Source organism: Panthera pardus, unplaced genomic scaffold, assembly GCF_024362965.1.
Source record: "Panthera pardus isolate Hobbes unplaced genomic scaffold, ASM2436296v1 HiC_scaffold_10, whole genome shotgun sequence".
Classification (NCBI taxonomy): domain Eukaryota; kingdom Metazoa; phylum Chordata; class Mammalia; order Carnivora; family Felidae; genus Panthera; species Panthera pardus.
In genome coordinates this window covers 29332299-29348655 of record NW_026526655.1, presented here as the reverse complement: position 1 = coordinate 29348655, position 16357 = coordinate 29332299, and the positions used below count along the sequence as shown (strand labels likewise).

General features: G+C 42.7%; 1 protein-coding gene across 1 annotated transcript in view; it reads right to left on the bottom strand.

The window, feature by feature from the left end:
- Positions 1-4856, bottom strand: part of DYTN (dystrotelin) — a 51884-nt gene extending 47028 nt beyond the window's left edge. Inside the window, exons 1-2 of the mRNA XM_019445267.2 lie at positions 4838-4856; positions 2020-2094 (exon numbers count right to left, since the gene is read on the bottom strand). Coding sequence (XP_019300812.2) covers positions 2020-2094; positions 4838-4856 — 94 coding nt within the window. The remainder of the gene's footprint in view (positions 1-2019; positions 2095-4837) is intronic.
- Between the last annotated feature and the right edge of the window lie 11501 nt (positions 4857-16357).

Here is a 16357-nt window from a genome sequence, read left to right as displayed (position 1 = left end):
GAAATGATAAGACCCTGCTTTTCTCTACCTCGTAAATCAGCCTCGCAGATAAGGAATCTAGCAAGTATAATAAAAGTTTTTATTTGTTCTCTGATACTGCTTTCAAAGAGAGTCTGCAGAAGGGAGGAGTAGGTTTTAGGATGTGGCTTTAATAAAACCCTGGGTGCAGGTGGTGGAGGACGCAAACCGTTTTATCGTTGCTCAATCGCAAGACGCATCCCCTTGGCCTGGCATGCGGTAGCAAGGCGTTCTTGTCCCCTGCCACGAGTTCGGTATCACAGCAAAACAGATAACGGTGGAGCGCGTTTGTTCGTCTCAGCACAAGATTTATGCGCGATGCTCTGGGATCCCGCCGTCTGCAGCTCACCGTGTGCTTTATCTCTGGTTTGGGGACTTTTTTGTTTTCAGATTATTGTTTGGATATCGCTTCTAGGCAGAACTTTGAAATACTGGTTTTGTGTATTGTTCATATCCCCAGGAGTATTATTTATACTCGGTTTCTAATGCCAGGGGTAATAAAAAGTTCAAAAAGGTACATCCTCAAATTGTGCCGTTTGTACGTACTCAGGCGTTGATGATGGGGGCTTACACAGACATTCCCTGCTAACTTTCTTTAATGGAGAAGTTCCCCAAGAAAATAGCATAATTGAGCGTAAACCTTCAGTGAGCATATTTTGCCTTTTGTTGATTCCTGGAAGAGTAAATAATACTTACAAGTGAGTTTGTCTGCCTTGCTAAGTAAAAAAATAATAATAATAATAAATCTTTTTAAAAAGCCGAGAATCTTTCTTCAAAGGACCCTTTTACAGAATGTAGTAGAGAAAATAGAGAAAACGAGTTGTATTGGTTGAAGAGATGATCTTTTACATTTCCCTCACTTGCCTGTACTTCCCTTTCCCACGTCCTTTCCTGCTGTGTTCAATAGCATCCATGTGCACTTTGTGAAAGCATAATTTGAAAACCACTGGTCTCTAGAACTTGTAAGGCAGAAGGTAAACTATGAAAAAATTTCTTTTTTTACTTATTAAATTAAAAAAAAACACATTTATTTGTTTCTGAGACACAGAAAGAGACAGAGTGTGAGCAGGGGAGGGGCAGAGAGAGAGGGAGACACAATCCGAAGCAGGCTCCAGGCTCTGAGCTGTCAGCACAGAGCCCAGCTCGGGGCTCGAACTCACAGACCGTGAGATCGTGACCTGAGCCGAAGTCAGTTGCTTAACCCACTGAGCCACCCAGGCAACCCCTAAAAAAATTTCAGCCTTCAGGAGAAATGTCATATGTGTAACACAACTTCATTTAGTATGAAGAGATTTTATAATGCAAAATACAGAACTTATTAGAGATGTTGAATCCCTGTTATTTTTCACAGCGAGAGCCCAGTCTATTTCATTTTGGAGAATTTTTAATAAATAAACATCTTTACCACATTTTACCTTGGTTTGCCTATGATGACAGTATAAGAAAAGAAAATCATAGCAATTAAGCAGATACAAATTTAATGCAGAAAAAAAAGCAGTTCTCAGAGAACTCTTGAGATAGTTTTAAAATTTGTGGCCCAAGGATTATTCATCTGAATATACTTTTGCACGTTCAGGGAGAGAGGTACAATTTCAAATGCAAATCTTATGTGGTAGAAGGAATTTAAAATTGTCATGCTTAAATCTACAAGTGGAGATTCCAAACTTATTTTGTAATTTTATTTTGTGTCACTATTGTTATCCTGAAAAGGAAACAAGCAAAAACATGTCCAGAAACCAAGTTAAAAAAAAATTAAAATAAAATCCTCATCCACGAATTATCGTCTCCTGTCGGTGAAGCTACGCGCGTGTGGAACACGCAAGGTGTGTCCCCCCCCCCCCCCCCACTCCACCTTCTCTGTTACTAATGTGGTGAATGCACAGATCACACCTTCCGGACCCAGCAGTCGCTCACATGGGGGAGTACTTGTTTTCTCTTGGAATTTCACATCACACATCAGGATCAGATGATTTCGAGTTTTTAACGAGAGCCTGTACTTACATTGGCACAGAGTTTGCACTGATCGTAATTTGAAGGCTGTTCTGTAAATGGAATTCTCAATACTGTTAAGAGCATCTGTAAAGAAAAGATGAAATATCATAAATAAAAAGACCATCTTGTTAGGTAAGCCCAACATCCAAGAGGGGGATCTGAGAGATCACGTAGCTCACTGTTGCAGGTGAGGAAACAGTCTTAGAGCTCTTTTTCCTACCTGCGAACAACGACAACAACAAAAATGTCCTAGGCTGCAAGTGACCTTAGAGGGTACCCTCTGAGTCCACTAAACATTTTAAATAAAAAGGAAACAGCTTGTGAAACAAATAGGATAAAAAACTCTGTGTAGAATATAAACTCAACTTTGTTAATATATTGTAGTCAGATGTACACACATATATTTATAAATGAAGACAGCACAGAACTCTCCATCCATTCATTTGTTCAGCAAATGTTTATTGCACTCCTACTGTATGGCCCCAGCACGATTCCAGGCCTCTGAACTATGGCAATTAACAAAACAGATACAAATCCTTGTCCCGTGGAGCTTAATTTCTAGGAGCGTTTGCCAAATTGTTCGTAGAGGATATCTCTGGTTTCTTGAATTCTTAGTACTTACGGTTCTCTTTTTCCTGAAGGGGGCGAGAGGCTCATTCCTGTACAAGAAATTCTGAATACTTTGGATGGGATGTTCAGCATAAGAAGCTTAGAAGTTTTTGTCTGTCTTTAAGGCATGGCTCCTTCCCAAACTTAACTGGATCTGAACTGCCTACCAAGCCACAATGCCCTGGTTTTGGTTGAGAAGATAATGTTTCGTGCCCTGGAGGGTTGTGGGGGGAAAGTTCTAGCTGTTGCACATATGGATACGGAGTGCCAGCCACTATGCTAAACCACTGAGGGGCTTATGGTGCTGAACGAGGTCAGATCCACCCTTCGGGGGTTAGAGCCACCGAAAGCCTCTCCTGGAACGTACACGAATTCAGTGATCGATATACGATCATGAACGGAAGCCATTTACCTCAGGTAAATGTGCCTTAAAACGTCATTACACAAGCAATCCTATGAACTCTCCACATCTCCCTCCGCCCGCCCCTTTTTTGAACAGATGCAACGATATCAAAGAAGCTACAATTTGTGCTAAATCTTTTGTTATTTAATATTTCCCTATGTTTGGAAAATGTTTTCCAGTTTTCAGATGAGTCCAGTGTTGGAGTATGGAGAAGTCAGAAACCCCTCTGCCCTATAATCTGGAGAAGGAAAACAAATTGAGAGCAGCCATCACGGTGTGGAAATAGTTTTACAAAAATGTAATGCCCAACATTGTCTTTCCTTCTGGAAACTGGCCAGTTTTTGTGCCCTGGCTCCACTCCGATGCAACAAGGGAATATCGAAAATCAGCAAACTAGGGGCTCTGCGGGTTCCCAGATGCTGTCATGGGTGCAAGAGCGATTCTATAGCTGCCCTACCATCTGGCCCAGTGCACTCCTGTCAGATTGCGTTTTGCAGCGTCCTCTGATGAAGTTATGCAGCATAGCGCGGCAAGCTGTGACAGAGTACAGTCTGGCAAATGAATGAGGATCCCAGGTGATTCACTACCAGCTCTGCTTCCTAAAGGCTTTTTTTTTTTTTTTGCTTTCCTGCTGGTGGGAGAAAACTCAAGAAAGGAAGAAATCCCTTGACGTCTCAGGCTCAAAGCTATGAAGAGAGTAGTTTCAGATGCTTAAAGAAATAATAATACAAGCTGCATATGGTCTTGTTCATGGAAGCAATTTGGGAAACACGTGTTGCTTTAAACGATTCTTATTTTTGCTTAGCCAGATCAATACGTGTCAGCACATCAATATGTCTGCTGAGACAGAATGCAATAACCTATCTTTCAGCTGTGCATCATCTCTAGTGCGATGATCCAGAAAGAGAGATTTTTGGCCGGTGGTCCTCAGGGCTTCCAGCAAGCAGCTTCCGCCTGGGAGCCTGTTAGACACGCGTGTTCTCAGACCCCAGCCCAGACCTACTGAGTCACAAACTCTGGGGGTGGAGCGTGGCACTTTAACAAAGGGTCCAGGTGATTCTGGTGGCACTAAACTCGGGAGGCATCCCTTTAGGGAGAGAACGTCGGGCTTTGAACGGGTTATCTACCTCTTCGTATGAAGCTTATTACAATGAGGGCTTCAATTTGGGAACCCCAAAGATGAGTTGACTCATCCATATGTCGTTTCAGATAAATCACTTGAGATATGACCGAGGTTTACGTAAAGCAAGTGAACACTCTAGATTTCAGGTAGCAGAATAGGGCTGAAACTCGATTCAGCAATAAAAATGTCACGAGCCAGTCCTGGGCCTACCTTGGCATTCAGAAATATTGGTAGAAAGGGGCACTGGTGTCCCCATACCCATTTATCAAATATTTATATAGTGACAGCTGTGAGACCTTTCCCCCAACTTTGGGCCCCCATAATACTGTGAACTTACCCCTGACATTAAAATAGGTACAAGGATGCCATTTTAACAGTAAACAAGAAAATATACAAAAATAAGACAAGCTATATGTGAATAGCAATTTAAAGTGTAATTATATTGAGAACAAATCTTTTGTTAAATTACTTTTGGTGCTTTGGGGACAATAGACTAAACTCTCTTCCATACGTTATGAATTTCTGTTTGAAAAAAAAAAAGAAAGAATATCTTTTCAATCACCCACTGGTTTCTTTTTCAGCCAGATGCCAAACGTCTACTGTTCTGTAACTCGGAGGTCTGAAAATACAGCATCTGTGCCTAATTTTTTTTGTTTACAGACTGTGCTCAGAAACTTGACAATAGTACTCACCTTGTTTATCTGGATCCATTTCAGGAATTTCTTAGAATGGCAGTTGGTAAGAGGGCTCCTGGAGCTGGAAATAAATCCATATTTTAAGCAGAAAGGTTTTGCAGTGGAAGGGGAAAGGGGGGGAAACAAAAAGACCACTAAGCAAAGCCATTTCCCCTGTGAAGCAATGAGGAAAAGGTGTTCAGAGAGCCTGTGTACTCTCCTTGGAGAATAAAAATAAGGACTATAGGGGTAGAGGCTTCTTATACTGGCCACGCCTGAAGGGATTCGGAGCTGTACCTCAGAAATTGAGAACAGCTTCTGAGGCTAATATGTGAATACTTAGAACTTTTGAGGCATTATAATTTTAGCAGGAGACTAGATTCTCATTTCAAGAAAATACAAATTTACTTGAATTTTTAAGGGCAAAATTTGAGGCTCTCAATGTTTAAGCTTCTAGCAGTACTATACTAAATAATCGATGTATTAAATTTCTGACAAATACTATCCATTTGAACACCTTATCACAAATATGCATATATGAGTATTGAACACAGAATTCAATTGATGTTTTATTTTAAAGAGAGTAGTCAATTAGCTACCTGCTGTTTCATGTTGCAACTATTGTTCAGACTACATATAAATATAAATAAATAAATAAATAAATAAATAAATAAATCTTTGAACTTATAACAAAAAGAATAAGTTAATGGATTATGCTATAAGAAACCTTACACAGTTCTAAGAAAAAAAACCCATTTTTTAACATAAGCAGTTGAGAACTGTTTTTTAAAGTTACATGACAATTGGGGTGCCTGGGTGGCTCAGTTGGTTGAGCATCCCAATTTGGCTCAGGTCATGATCTCCCGGTTCGTGGGTTTGAGCCCCGCGTTGGGTCTGTGCTGATGGCTCAGAGCCTGGAGGCTGGAGCCTGCTTTGGATTCTGTGTCTCCCTCTCTCTCTCTGCCCCTCCCCCACTTACATACGCTCTGTCTCTGTGTCAAAAATAAATAAACATAAAAAAGAATTTAAAGTTGCATGACAATTAAATTTAAATAGCACTTTCCTCCTCTTCTAATGAATGAATTATTTAATGGCACAGTTTTGCAAACAAAAATTGATTACATAAGTTATTTAAAAATGAGAGCGATAGTGATCATCCCTGACTTGCCCCAAACTAGGAAAGTTCCAAATATATTCAAGTAAGATTTGTTTTGAAAAGTTCTAGCAAGGGCAATCAGATTAGAACTCCTTGGGGGCATACAACTGCTCCCTTGAGCTCTTCCTAAAGCCCCCAGGTAGGTGAGAAGGGTTCAGCCTCCTGTACCATCAACAGTACAGCTGGAGATGAAATTGATCCACCTTCCCGTCAGCTCCTTACCTTTCGGACTTTATGGAAGAAGCAGTTTAGCAAAGAGTCCGTATAGGTTACTCGGCAGTTTTGAAAGAGGGAAAAGCTGAGTCATAACAGATTTCCAGACGTGGCATTCCTATGGAGAGCTGATGTCTTGTTCTGACTGCGCAGCAATTGCCTGTAAAACAATGACATTGAAGTTGCACCCTTTTTAAGGCCTCACAAAAGTGCATTCATTAGTAATAAAGATCTTGAATAATTTAAGGCTACTCCTACATCTCTGTTTCAATGGCTATTTCTGCATTACTTTCATGTGTAGGAGAGGCAAGTAAAGCATCTTCTGGGTGCTATGGAGAGCAGGGGTTACCGTAGAGATTATGAACCGGTAAAAAAGCCTCCACATCCCAGCTAATGGCCACCTTACTGGCCATCCCAGATAAGAGTGACCTGGGAATGAAATCTAATTCATTTGATTAACTCTTATAAATTCAGAGGTATTGCTACACAGTTTAAAAGTCACCAAATATAACGCAGGTCTTCAAAATGGGAATGATTTGTCACAAGTACACATTTCCTCTGAAGTTTTGAGTAGCACCTGAAAACGTCTTTACTTTTTAAGAAATTCAGATGAAAAATAAACCTGTAGGAATCCTAATACGGTTTTATAAATTTTTAAAAAGTGACGTCTCAGGAAGCAAATATATTAGAACTTTACTAATGTTTTCAGACTGCCGGGGAAGTAAAGAGCTGATTTTAACATGCCTTTCAAAAGGGTTAGAACCCAAAGTGTGGGTATATTACTTTATGAGTATATTACTTCTCTGCCCTGAAGAGCCAGAATGTCTGGGAGTCCACAGTCCCAATCGAGGCACTTAAAACAATTATGACAAGTGGTCATTAATCCACTCCAGAATATCTCATTGTAAAAATCAGTTTTCAAAAGTATGATATCCAAGGATGGTCAATGTATTCCTGTCTTTTTGAAAAGTATTAGTGTCACACTATTGTTTTCTTAAACTCAAACTTGGGATGTTTTAAAGAATGAAAAATGGGGGCGCCTGGGTGGCTCAGTTGGTTAAGCCTCCAACTTTGGCTCAGGTCATGATCTCACGATTTGGTTCAGGAGTATGAGCCCCGCCTCGGGCTCTGCACTGTCAGAGATTCTCTGTCTCCCTCTCTCTCTACCCCTCCCTCTCTCTCTCTCTCCCTCAAAAATAAATGAACATTAAAAAAAAGAATAAAATTGACTCTGTGTTTAAAAAAATAAAGAATGAAAAACTGATTAACAATGGGGCTCATGTGGATCAAGAGGAGGGGAAAAAACAACCCGCCATTTGCCTTTTCATAGATAAATTACATTGATTTTTCTGGGAACAGATAAGACAATGTGGGAAGAGAGTAAGTTTCTCTCACGTGAAATCTCTGTCTTTTGCATGTTGTAGACTCAAAGCTGAAATCGTACTTACGAGGTTCATGTTCCACCATATCTGGATCGAGGAATATAGTATCAGAGGCATTGGTGATAGAGGGATGTTTTACTAAACGCTGCACTGTTGAGATCTGAGCAGCCCTCTGGTGTTGATTAATTATGTGGCTCAAGAATCGTAGCGCCACCAACAAAAACAAATGTCCAAAGTTCCAGTCAAAATGACATCATTGAACAGACAAGTATTTAAGTACATACAAACGAACCACGGTTTGTCGGAAAGTAACGTAAGCACGTGAGCATGAGCAACTGATAGTCTGAGCTGCAAGTCTGGCTGTTTTGGGACAGGCTGAGGGCTCCCAGGACTGTTTTGGTTTCACTTACTTCTGGAAAGGTTTAGTTAACTGTTGTACCTCCCAGTTCAGGCTCAGGTAGGCTTGGTCACAGTAAGATTTTTTTCTTTTTCATAGGATGTTTTGGGTTATAAATCAAAGCCAGTTACTGCGATTGTACTACACCATAGATCCTCAGTGAGGGGGCATTTTTCGCTGGCATATGACAGTAGGTCCCGTAAATCGTAATGTATAATTGATATTCTTTGCCTCCTGAAACAGAGCAGCCCCACCCTGAGGAAGCAGGGAGGCAGAGGGTTCAAACTTCCCGCACAATCCCAGCATGCCCTGGTTTGGACATAGCAGGCTGCACACCAACCAGAGACTGGGTGACCATTGCTTATTGCGCACGGGGACTGATTTTTGAGGCAGCCAGGGTTCTGTTCACCCTCTATCTGACAGCTTTTTGCACATACATGCGAAGACTCTAACTCCCAAGAGAGAAAGAAGGGGTTTGACACCTTGCACCCTAACATGTGTACGTAGTCCCTTACGTAAATCACAGGATGGCTTTGTACACATATTTACATACACATGAACAACTTCAAGGAAAAATTGTTACGAAAATCGACTCAGATTAGAATGTAGAAAAGGGAACACTTTGTGTGCCGTTGGTAGGAACGTAAATTGTTACTGCCATTACGGAAAACAATACGGAGATCTCTCAAAAACATTAAAAATAGATCTGCCATATGATCCGGCAATCCTACTTCTGGGTATATACCCAGAGGAAATAAAATCAGTATCTCAAAGAGATATCTGCACTCATATGTTCATTGCAGCATTACTCACAGTCACCAAGATATAGAAACAACCTAAGTGTTGATTAGCGGATGAATGAGTAAAGACTTTGTGGTATGTATATACAATAGAGTTTTATTCAGCCTTCAAAAAGAAGGAAATCCTGCCCTTTGCGACGAGAAGGATGAACTTGGAGGATATTATGCTAAGTGAGGTAAGCCAGGCACAAAGACAAATACCACCCAATCTCACTTACATGTGGGCTTTTTTGAAAAACAAGAAGTTGACCTCATAGTTACAGAGAGTAGAATGGTGTTTTCCAGAGATGGGTGGGGGTGGGTAGAAGGGGAGACACTGATCACAGGCTGCAAACTCATCCTTTAGGCTTCGCTGAGGTCTTTCACGACCCCCCCATCTCAACTGGCTTCAATACATCACTCTACTTGATTCATAGCTTATAAGCAAGCACAAACTGTGGTCTTCTTGGTTTTTTATATTAACTGGTTGACTGGCTTATTATTTTTCTTCTCTAATAGAAAGCAAGCTCCTCAAAGGCGGGAACAAGAGCCCTTTTCTCTTGTCTGTCCCTGTGTGACATTATGATTTATAATAAGTAATATGTATGTGGTCTTTGTCTTTCTGGCATATAGAGCTGTTAAAACCCTTGAGATTTCCTAAGGGATGAGAGGGTTAACATACCTTTTGTTATGTAAATAAGGCAATTATTGGCCCCTTCTAAAAGAGGGGACTGGTTGCCAGGGGAACCAAATTTTAAGTCTTTACCCCTGGTTTGGCGGGGGAGCTAGAGATGGAATTAATCACCAATGGCCAGTGATTTAATCACTCATTCCTATGCAACGAAGCCTCCAGAAAATCCCAACATGGTGGGGTTCGGAGAGCTCATGGATTGGTGAACACGTGGAGATCTGGGATGAGTGGTGCACTGGATAGAGTGCAGAAGCTTGGTGCCCTTTCCCCATACCCTGCCCTATGTACCCCTTCCATCTGGCTCCTGAGTTACATATCCTTTTGTAATAAACTGGTAATCTGGTAGGTAAAATGTTTCTCTGAATTCTGTGAGCCCCTCTAGCAAATTAATTGAACCCAGGGACAGGGTTGTTGTGACCTCTGATCTGTAAGCTGATTGATCAGAAGCACAGGTGACAACTTGATTGGTACCTAAGTGGGGTCGTGGCGGGGGGGGGGGGGCAGTCTTGTAAGACAGCTCTTTACCTGTGAGATCTGATCTTATCTCCAGGTAGATAGTGTCAGAATTGAGCTAAATCACCCAGCTGGAGTAGGAGTCTTGCTTTGTGCTGAGGAAACCCCGCAGCTCAGAACTGGGAGCAGAATTATGCTTTGTGTCCTCAGTGCTTGCTTCCCGCACTGCATGACCTATCATAAGCACTCAAGAAAAAATAAATCAAGAGAGACTGGCACCAAGCAGAAAGAGGGCACCCTGCCCATCTCAACCAGCCTGTATCGTATATGGCTTTCTTATGGAGATGAAAGTTAGAGTTTCAGGCCATCCGATTTCCAAAACATCTGAATCCTTTTCCTTGTTCTGACTAAGCCTTCGGATTGTTACCTTGCCTCCATCTAGCTTGCACAGGAAGCGAACTCACTGTCAGAGCTACGGACATCTGGTATCCTTGGTCGTTCTATTTTGACTCTAAGATTTATAAAGTGGCATTCTTGTTCCATCATCAGTCTTGTTCTCGCTTATGTGAAGGTCACTACTGGTGAGTGCAAACTATACCTCTAACCCTGCAAAGATGAAGCATAGGCTTTGGTGGTGGATTCTACCGAGGTAATGTCACCCTTGTAGTAACCTTCCCACCTCCTTAGACACTCACTGGTTTTCCTTTTCTTTCATACTTCAAAAAATTAATAACGAATATTGTCAGAATTTGGAAGACAGGGATCAAAAACATTCTGGGGGGCGGGGAGGGAAGGGAAAAAAAACCATCCAAAAGGTATCCTCCAACAACACAGCATCAGCAGGTAAGACTACAGGGGTTTCTCCATAGATCATGCATTCAATATGACAATATCCACTTCACAGTGTAAACAGGTGCTAAAATTGTATTCAGTTTACAATTCCAGTAGGAAAGGCACAATGTGGCAAAAAAAATTTGGGGGGGGGGGATCGTAAGAAAGTGCAATAACGAAGACAAACTTTTGATAACAGTCTTGATCTACTTTTCCACATAGGAGACTTCTCCACTCAGAAATTAAGGTCTTTCTTTCTTCTCTCTTGTTCATCCACTAGAGCAATGTGTCCTCATTTGCTGCATATTACATATACGCAAAGGGGGGAGTTTAAAACAAAGACCCGTAAAGAGATCTTAAATGTCCAGTCACTCCCACCGCACCAACTCAGGTTGAAGACAAGGCGTCAGAACACTTGAGCGGTCATAAAATAGGAAAATAGAAATGATGGCTACAAAAATAAAAATAAACGAGGCAGACCAGTGAAAGCTTTCACACCCATGACTTACTTGTTCCAACTTTGTAGCCTTCATGAAATACTCAAAACAATCTTCATACTTACTTGGCTTAAGTCGTACCAAGGACATTTTTGTACAAATTAGTCTGTGGACCTATGAGAAACATGCCTTCTCATGAGTTTCTTCAAGAATGAAAACCCAGTTTTTCAACAGGGTAGGCACACGTGAACCAAATTAAGTCAGCTGAGGGTCCTCTCCTGGTGGCTCAGGAAGGAGGCATCTGGAAAGCATAGGAAGTATGTTTGGGGCTCCAACTGAACTGTATTTCAATAAAGCAGCAACACACACTGACTCCCTAAGGACTAAAATCAGTCCAGGGGCATTTGAGTGGCTCAGTCGGTGAAGCATCCAACTCTTGGTTTCAGCTCGGGTCATGATCTCATGGTTTGTGAGTTCAAGCCCCACATCGGGCTCCATGCTGACAGTGCAGAGCCTGCTTGGGATTCTCTCTCTCTCCCTCTCTCTCTGCCCACTCACGCTCTCTCTCTCTCTCAAAAATAAATAAACTTGGAAAAATTTTAAAGCAGTCCATTTGAGGGCATCCTATTTAAGGTTCCAAGGTTGAAGGAATTTTGAAATTCTACCACCTTAGTTAAAAAAGAAAAAAAGATGGGTGCAGCGTTGGGGGTTATACAAAAAAAGACTCTAAAGATGACTGATCTTGTCCATGGATGCACATATAGTCAGTTACCAGGGAAGTATATAGTACCCACCCCCATCCCCAGCCCCCAATTAGGCTAACAGTTGTCTTTTCCGTTGCAGGTCAGTAAGTTCCAACTTGAAATAAGGGAACAGTCTTTGGAAACAGTTACTCTAGGTTGTACAAAGGTTTTTATGCATACAGTTTGTTAAAAGTAACAAAGCTACTTTGCAAGACCTGCTTCTTTCCAAAAAAAAAAAAAAAAAAAAATCTAGTCTGTTTTTGTTGTGGTTTGTATTTTTTCATTTTGGGGTGTAATTTTTTTGTATGTTTTTCAATATTTTTCCAATTTTTTTTTTATTTTTTCAATTTTTTCAATTTTATTTTATTTTATTTTTATTTTTTTGCCAAGCAACATAACATTTGATTGTAAGCCTTGCCTGAGGCTGTGATCGCAACTGTAAAAACATCATTTGCACATCAGTAAGAAAACACACAGGAAGGGATGGGTTCTTTTAAAAAGGAAAAATAAAAAGGGAAAGGAAGTACAGTTCTAGCCGGGTCATTCTCCTGGCCCTTCTGCTTCACAAGGGTTCTCCTAGAGCATAGAGGCCTGCAATCCTGTTTTCTTCCGAAAGTGAGGGAACTGGGGTTTGGGAAGGCTGTCCGCAGCGTCCGGGCTTTCCATTTGGACGCTGATAGCCGACTGGGAGCCACCCATCGTGGAGACAGCGGTGTTGTCCCCAAGGCAGCAAGCCCCATTGTGGGCCAGGATGCCACCACTCCGGATCACAGAGATTTCATTGGTCGTCACGGCCAGACCTCCCCCGAGCACGGTGCTGTACTGGCTCCAGACGACAGGGCCCACGTTCCATGCAGGGGCCAGGGTTTCCTGGGAAACGTCTCGGGGACTCTCTTCTCATCAGTTCCTAACAGAGGCCGGGTGCCCTGGATGGCCAGCCTCCTTCCCCCCCGGGCGTGCCGAGCTGCTGTTGGCCCCATGCGTCCTATGTGCACCTTCAGGTTGCCTTTGATGGTACAAGATCGCCCGCGAATGTTCCACACGAAAGGCTTCTCCCCGGTGTGCGTCCGCTCGTGAACCTGAAGAGCGCTCGCCGAGAAGGTCTTCCCGCGCTGTGCGCGGCCTGTCACCAGGGCCTGCCCGGCTAACGAAGGTGTGATGCGTGGGGACGCGGTCTCGGGTCCAACACGGGCACCAGAAACTTCAACTGTGACCGAGTTGGCTGGGCTCGGGTAAACGTGGACGCGGACTGCCCCGACACTTGTGCCTGCAGAGGACGAGCCGGTCTTTGGGTTGGACCTCCGCCGGGGACACGTTCGGTGACTTCCCCTTCCCTTTCTTGGACGGGGCCCACGCCACAGTGGAGAAAGGGCTCTGGAAGAGTGCAGAGCCCGGGGCCCCGCCCCAACATATTTGGGACTTGATAGTTTCTTTGCCGATTAGCCGTTTGACTGGAAATATTAAGCAGCATAGATGAACCTGAGGTTTGGAAGCAATGACACCCTGCTGATACAGTCTTGGGAATTACTTACATATAGATGGCTTGTAAAGTCGTGGGACTGGTTAGGATCACTAATAGATGAGTGTAGGTAGAGAAGACAACTGAGGGCAGGTCCTCAGAGTCTCTCCAACCTTGTGAAGGGATAAGAGGAAGAGTCAGCAAAGGATACTGAGGAAAAAGTGAGGCGCTTCATGGAGATTACATAGGAAGAAAGCCAAGAGAGAGTCATGCCCTGAAGGCAAGTGAAAGGTACCAGAGAGAGGTAAATTATCAACTATGTCAGATACCGCTGATAGGTCAGCATGGGGACTGAGAGCTCACAATGGGTAGTTGTTGGGCACCAAGGATGAAAACTTGCCTGGTAGCATTACTTGAGTGTGACCGTTGCATGTTGTTCTTGAGCAAGACACATTCCAGTTTGTGGCCACTGTCCCGGGGATAGGTAGCCCACCTGTGAGAAGGGAGGAGACTGCGTGCATTCTGCAAAAACCTTGCTTATGGACCCTTTGTATAGAAATCACTCTTCTTTGTACCAGTGAAGGGAGAAAGTGGGGGTCAGATGTGTCCATGGGCTCATAGTTTCTGCCCGGAGGAAATTAATGTGAAGGATGCAGCAAGCACTTACTCTTGGGAGGGTTACTGGTTTAGCTTCCAGTAGCTCAGCCATAAGCCTGAATAACGTTTCTGTGTCCTCTGCAGAATGAGTGGACGTTCGGCTCTGGGCCAAGGCAATTTTAGAGTTAAAAATGTTTGTGTTAAGGCCAGCAAAGGAGCAAATGACAGTTATGTGGGATGTTATCCCCCGCTTGTACCTGGTAGGGAGTACAGAGGGAGGAAAAAGGCTCTTTAACCTCTTTCTAGGCGTTGAAGTCCCACAATTTTTTTCTCTCTGAGATAAAAAGAAAGAAAGAAGGATTTGGTCAAGAGAGGGAAGGCCACCCACTGTGTGAGACCCAAAGAGGCTTCAATGAGGTCAGGTTTGGGGACACTCCAGGCAGGGCAAATGGTATAAGTAAAAGCAGGCAGGGCACAAGCCTAAGGCTCACAGGATCGTGGCGGACCAGTTTGGATAGCATCAAGGAGACCTAAAACAATTTACTGGTGAGTATGGAGAGGAATCCTGTGGTCAGAAAATGAAATTCAGACTCAACTGTCTGGGGTGTAGGTGTGAGTGGAGGGAACTGGGGATATGGCTGACTTAGGATGTGACTGCCTGTAGGCTAGGCAGTGTCCGTCCAAGTGTGCTTCCCCAGATCAGCAGCCTCACCTGAGAATTTGCTAAAAATGCAAATTCTTAGGCTCTACCTGAGAGCTACTGAATCAGAGACTCTGGAGGTAAAGCCCAGCAATCTGTTTAAAAAGATGATTATGATACATGCTAATGTTGGAAAACACAGGTCTAGGACCAAACGAGGCATTTACTAACTGGAATTAGGAAGAAGATTACAAATATAGGAGTCAATAAAGGTTTTGAGCTTGGCTGAGTGAGAGAAGTCAGTTGTTTAAATTATATAAATCCATTTCTTATTCGTTCCTCTGAGACAAATAATAAATTGAAAGATATTTCTCTATCAGGTTACATAGCTGTTGGCCGTAAGTGTATATGGTCATATATATATATATGTATATATTCATTGGCTAACAACTAACAGAGGCCTAAGCCATAAAGTTGTTCATTGTTCATTTGACAGAAATTCTGAAGTTGGCCCAGAGTTGGTTCAGAGGCTCTTTTAATTCATCAAGGTCTCAGTCCCAGGTGCCAGGCTTTTTCTCTTTCCACACAACCACCTTCCTGGTGGCACCATACTGGTGATGTGTCTCCTCATGGCCACAAAATGGCTGCCCTAGCTGCAAGCATTCTATCCTGGTAGAAGAGCAAATTTTTAAGCAGGAAGGAAGTAGGTGGAAGCCCAAGTGCTTTCTTTCCATATGCCGTTTATTCATCTCGAACCCTGTCTGCCTCCCACACACCTCCAGAAGACTTCTTATGTGTCAATGCACAAAACTGGATCCCATGCCTGCCCGCGGACCAATCACCAGGACGTGAGAGTAGATGACATCTAGCAAGATGCATCCCTAGGGTTGGGCCTTTGTACATCCCAATTAAATTGGAGTTCTGTCAGTCAAGGTAATGGGGACAGGGCTGTATGGGGAGCAAGTAACAGTGCTTGCTGTAGTTATAAGAACATATACACTTAACCTATATTTCTGGGACCAATAATTACTTTATTCACATGATGCCTCTGTTCGAGTAATATTCTAAATTTTCTACTGAATATTTCTCCCGCATGACTTTATCATGGCAGTTGTAATAACATAGAGAAATCATTTTTATAACCTCCTATTCAAGTTACTTCTAATGGGAAAACCAGACTTGAGATTTCCCAAGTTGGTCGACCATACCTATCAGGCTACTGTGACAGCCAGTGCCTTAGCTGAAACAAAACAAAACTCTCTGAGAGATGTTTTCGGAATGGTCCCGGCATTATTGTCAAACAAATAGCAAACACTAATATTTTCCTTCCGGTATAATTCCGTATCTTCTATCAATCTGGGACAAATGTGTGATACTATGTGTAATGATTAATATCACTTTGGTCTGTGCTCCGATGGGAGCCTATCCTAGAATATCCTGGTCATCCTATGGTGTTTCAAACATATAATAGCTTATGTTCATGCTAGAAAGAATAGCCTGCTGGGGATGGGACTGGATGTGTCCTACAGCATCTCTAAAAAGGAGAAACTCTGCCCTGTCTCTCTATAGCCCCTTGTAGATGTCCACCAATCTGAATGATGTTCAGAATGATGTTCACCATATCTGAATGGTCAGGGCTTCACCCACTGGAAAGCCTATCACTGAGGGGCAGGACCACTGCCTTGAAAGGTGATGGATCTTCATGGTTATATTCTCTATTCCAGGTTTTCTGGCTGGTTCCTGTTGATAAGTGACTAGCA